Source organism: Triticum aestivum, chromosome 3D, assembly GCF_018294505.1.
Source record: "Triticum aestivum cultivar Chinese Spring chromosome 3D, IWGSC CS RefSeq v2.1, whole genome shotgun sequence".
Lineage (NCBI taxonomy): Eukaryota > Viridiplantae > Streptophyta > Magnoliopsida > Poales > Poaceae > Triticum > Triticum aestivum.
The window spans coordinates 553,372,805-553,376,981 of record NC_057802.1 but is presented as its reverse complement, the minus strand read 5'-3'; the positions used below and the strand labels follow the sequence as shown (position 1 = coordinate 553,376,981).

At 44.0% G+C, this 4,177-nt stretch overlaps 1 protein-coding gene across 1 annotated transcript; it reads right to left on the bottom strand.

Annotated features, from left to right (window-relative positions):
- Window positions 1-2,013: 2,013 nt before the first annotated feature.
- Window positions 2,014-2,940, bottom strand: LOC123075361 (protein LURP-one-related 11). Its single transcript, XM_044497988.1, has 2 exons — window positions 2,667-2,940; window positions 2,014-2,542 (listed from the first exon to the last, which is right to left on the bottom strand). The coding sequence occupies exons 1-2, from the start codon at window positions 2,919-2,921 to the stop codon at window positions 2,156-2,158; spliced, it is 642 nt and encodes a 213-aa protein (XP_044353923.1). The 5' UTR covers window positions 2,922-2,940; the 3' UTR covers window positions 2,014-2,155.
- Window positions 2,941-4,177: the final 1,237 nt, after the last annotated feature.

Below are 4,177 nucleotides of genomic sequence, written 5' to 3'. Positions count from 1 at the left end.
CTTGACTTTTCGGTTGACGGTGTGGGCCACACATGCTTTTCCCTCGCGCCGGAGCCCCCGAGCGCCCCCAGTGCGCCGGGTTCGGCCTGCGATCGCCGGACCTAAAAACGGGCCGAGCCGGCGGATTTCGGCGTCCTGGGGGCCCGACTGGGGCGTTTTTTCGGCGCCGGCGCCGATAAAGTTGCCTGGGGGGGCTGTTGGGGGCCCGGCTGGAGATGCTCTTAGCGCGTCGAATGTAGCACTGCTCAAGTTTTAACAGTCTTGACCACACCAAGAACATCACATATACCAATATTTTTTGACAAATCTGGCCCTTTTGAACGACTTGATGCACATCTGGCCCTTGGGCAAAATTAATTTGGAATCTGGACCCCGGGGTCGGCGCCACATAGCATGGCGCCGAAGTTGTACATGTCGGCGCCACACTACATGGCGCCGAGATGTACAAGTTCGGCGCCATACTAGGTGGAGCCAAGCAAATCTGGCCCTTTGGGTTTCTGTGGGCCCATCTAAGATCGGCTCCATGTAGCACGGCGCCGAACTTGTATATGCCGGCTCCGTGTAGTGTGGCGCCGACATGTACAACTTCGGCTCCATGCTATATGGCACCGACCCCAGGGGCCAGATTTCGAATTAGTTTTACCCAAGGGCCAGACATGCCTCAAGTCGTGCAAAGGGGCCAGATTTGTCAAAAAATACTATACCACACGTACCATTTTTTCCCGATAAGGGACGACTTTATTAGTTAAAAGGTTTAAATGCTACACCTGATTTCTGTATAACTAAGATGCACACAATCAAACCAAGTCCAAACTAAAAAAGAGAAAGGCGAAATACAAGTAAATATAAGACTGTATGACACATAATCCACGGGCCAATCCTAAGATCATGTTGCCATTCATGTCGGGTAAAAGTATCATTCGCCGTGTTTTCGAATCATGTACACACCTCCGTAAGTAGGTCTCGATTCACCACATGTTGTAGAGATGACCATAAACAGAGCGTACCGATACATCTGTAGATAACCTGCATAAGAGAAATGCTTTTATCGTTGAAAACCTTATCATTCCTACATAGCCAAAGCGGCCAAACAACAGCAAGCACTCTCACCTTGAGAAGAATTTTCTAAATCTGTGATTAATCGCGTGTAACAAGTTGCCAAATATATTAGCATCATCCATGTGGAAATTTAGAATACACTGAACAAGTTATGATATAGCTAAGCAAACGCTCACCCCTTTTGTTCACAGTTGGAAAATAAAATATAATGTACTCTGACATTTACAAAATAATTTTTTCATTTTTTTCTGCTATTATTTTTTTTGTGATGGACGTGTTAATATACGTGGATGGTAATTAATACTAGTTATAGAAAATATTTTCGTCTCAAAACAAGTTAGAGAAAATATTGAAGGGACCATCAACATCAAGATTATGAAGCATTGCACTTTCGTGTAACATTATTTGCGAGGAACACCAATAATACAAAATCTATTTGTTGTGCTATTACTCGGTAAAATAATAGATAACTATATTGTTGATGTTGCCACTAATAATGATTCGACCGGGACATCTGGATTCATGCAAGTGCAGAAAAAAAATTGTTAATGAGACGGCTATCTAATATTAACTAAGAAAATATTTATTTCTTAGTCAAGTGACTCAAGTCTCTAGTGGACCACATGCAAGCGTTTCATCCATATGGAAATTTAGAATACACTGAACAAGTTATGATATAGCTAAGCAAACACTCTCCCCTTTTGTTCATAGTTGGAAAATAAGATATAATGTACTATAATATTTACAAAAAAAATTCATTTTTCTGCTATGAACAGTTAAGATTATGTACACCTCTTGCATGCATCACTCTGATGCAGAGGCCGGGGTTAATCCTCCTTTTCTAAGAAATAAAACTCAAAAGGTACGCACGAAGGTCCAAGTGAAATAGAGCGAGAAAGTGTCATCACTTTTCCCTCAACACCCAAGGGCTGGGAAACAATAATTCAATCTACTTTTTGTCCAGATTTTTTTTACGTTCTCCAGACACGAAATAACCATAATGTGTTTTTTCTTCCTGTCCAGTGAACAAACAATCGAAAAACCCCAGTGTAAAATCACTTGAAACTGAAGCCTCTAGGTCCCCTTCATCAACCAATCAGATGCAGCGGCTGAGCAGGCCACACACGACCACGAGCCCAACGACGAGCAGGCGATCCGCGGCGGGGCCCATCATCAGCGTCAGGACGTCCTCTCCCAGCGCCACCCCGGACGCCGTCCGCTTCCTCCTGACCGCCCTTGCGTCGCTGTCGCTGACCCTGTAGTACTCGGACCCGCGCGAAGCACCATCGATAGTGTACGCCTTGCCATCGGCGGCGACCCTGACGATGGCTCTACTGCCGTGCCGCCGGCCGTCCTTGTTCAGAATCCTGTGCTCCTTCCGAACACTGAACCATGGCTCCTGTTGAAAGCTTGAGGTGTCGTCGTCGTCGTCGTCATCGTTGCAGCATAAGTAGCCTTGCCATGTCTCGAAGAAGCCAAAATTCTGCAATAAAATCGACCACAGATCAACCCCGTGTTTTGGTGAAGTTATTTGTAAGGTGGACTATACATCTTCATGCTTGATGTACGTGCCTAAAACGTATTATATTCATTGACAGAGGAAATACCTTCTTGAGGTGTAGCTTGATGAGTGCTTTGCCGGCGGTGTCCATGACGAACACCTCACGGCTGCGGGTGCAGGCATAGTTGTCGACGCGGTAGGCCACGCGACCGTTCTGGCCGTAGATGGTGCAGCCATGGCCATTGAACACCAGCGATTTCATCCACACCGTGTAGACCACCATCTTCTTCTGATCCTGATCGCCGCCGGCAGATTCATGCTGCTGGCCAGCGGACAGCGGCTGGATCCTGGCAGTGGCCATGTTTCCTGATGAGCTAGTGTATATGCTGATCGATATGAGATAATGAGCACTGCACACAGTATGTTTCTCATTTATAGTTTCGTACATGCATGGAGAATTATGCAAACACGTCTAGCCAGCTGCTAGCAACGTGCTTGTGAATTATAATACGTGTTAGATATGTGTGTCAACGTTGAGTTCTTTAGGGATGCATTAGGCGTACGTGCATGCAATGTTCACAAGTGGTGATTCGACTAAAATATGTTTAAGTACATGGCTAACCTGCACGGATGAGAATCAGATACTCTACGAGCTCCGTTCGTTCCTTTGTTTGTCTTTTGCAAAGTGATGATGCTACACAAGCACATTGATTGTACACTCTGTACACGTGTATCTTGCCGATCAAGCATATATAATAAGTATATACATGGTGCTCTTTCATTTGCACGTTCTTTTTGAGGTCAGAATCTGTTGAAACATGAGCAGTGCTGCATTCGATGCGCTACAGTTGAGACTTCTCAAAGATAGGAAAGTGCGTCGAATAAACGGTGTGTGTGACTCCGCGTTTTTTTCCAGAGATCAGCTGTTCGACACTTCACTATATTGTTTTTCCAACCCAAGTCCAAAAGAATAATAGTACTAGTAGATTAAACAATTCTTCATTTTTACATGTGAGGTATATATAGAAGGTCGACGCCTTTTTTTTCTCCAGAGAACACAAACAGCTTTACACGGTACGTAGTACTATATCACCATTGAAGTTTTAGTTTTTTTTTTCATGATTGAATGACAGGTTCCCTGAAACCGGGACAAATAACATTCTTATAGACAAAATTGACACACAAGACCCAATATGTCCCCCTTATGGTTACGCATAATTTCCTTGGGAATTTCTCTACTGAGTGCTAACTGAAGGACCACAGTATATAAATCTGCTAGCCTGTTTCAACCGAATTTCATGTTTTAATTCAGCATGTTTCATCCTAAACTTTTAACAAAAAAATATTTGCACAAAATTCGTACTCTGCAGGCAAGCAATAGAAGGGTCTGAAGCACAAAGTTTTTTGATAATAAATGTGCGTTTCTCGGTGGATGTCACTACTGTCGTAGACTTGTGCACTATTCTCACCCAATCGCTGAGGTGTCATTGTTTGTTTATTATTTCCATATCTTGGAGAGAAAGGGCATCGATTCGGTCAGCAAGCTCACCTTCTCAAGATTCCATCTCTCTCTGTCTCGTGTAAAATAGTGTATCACATACGTATGCACGGTTCTTG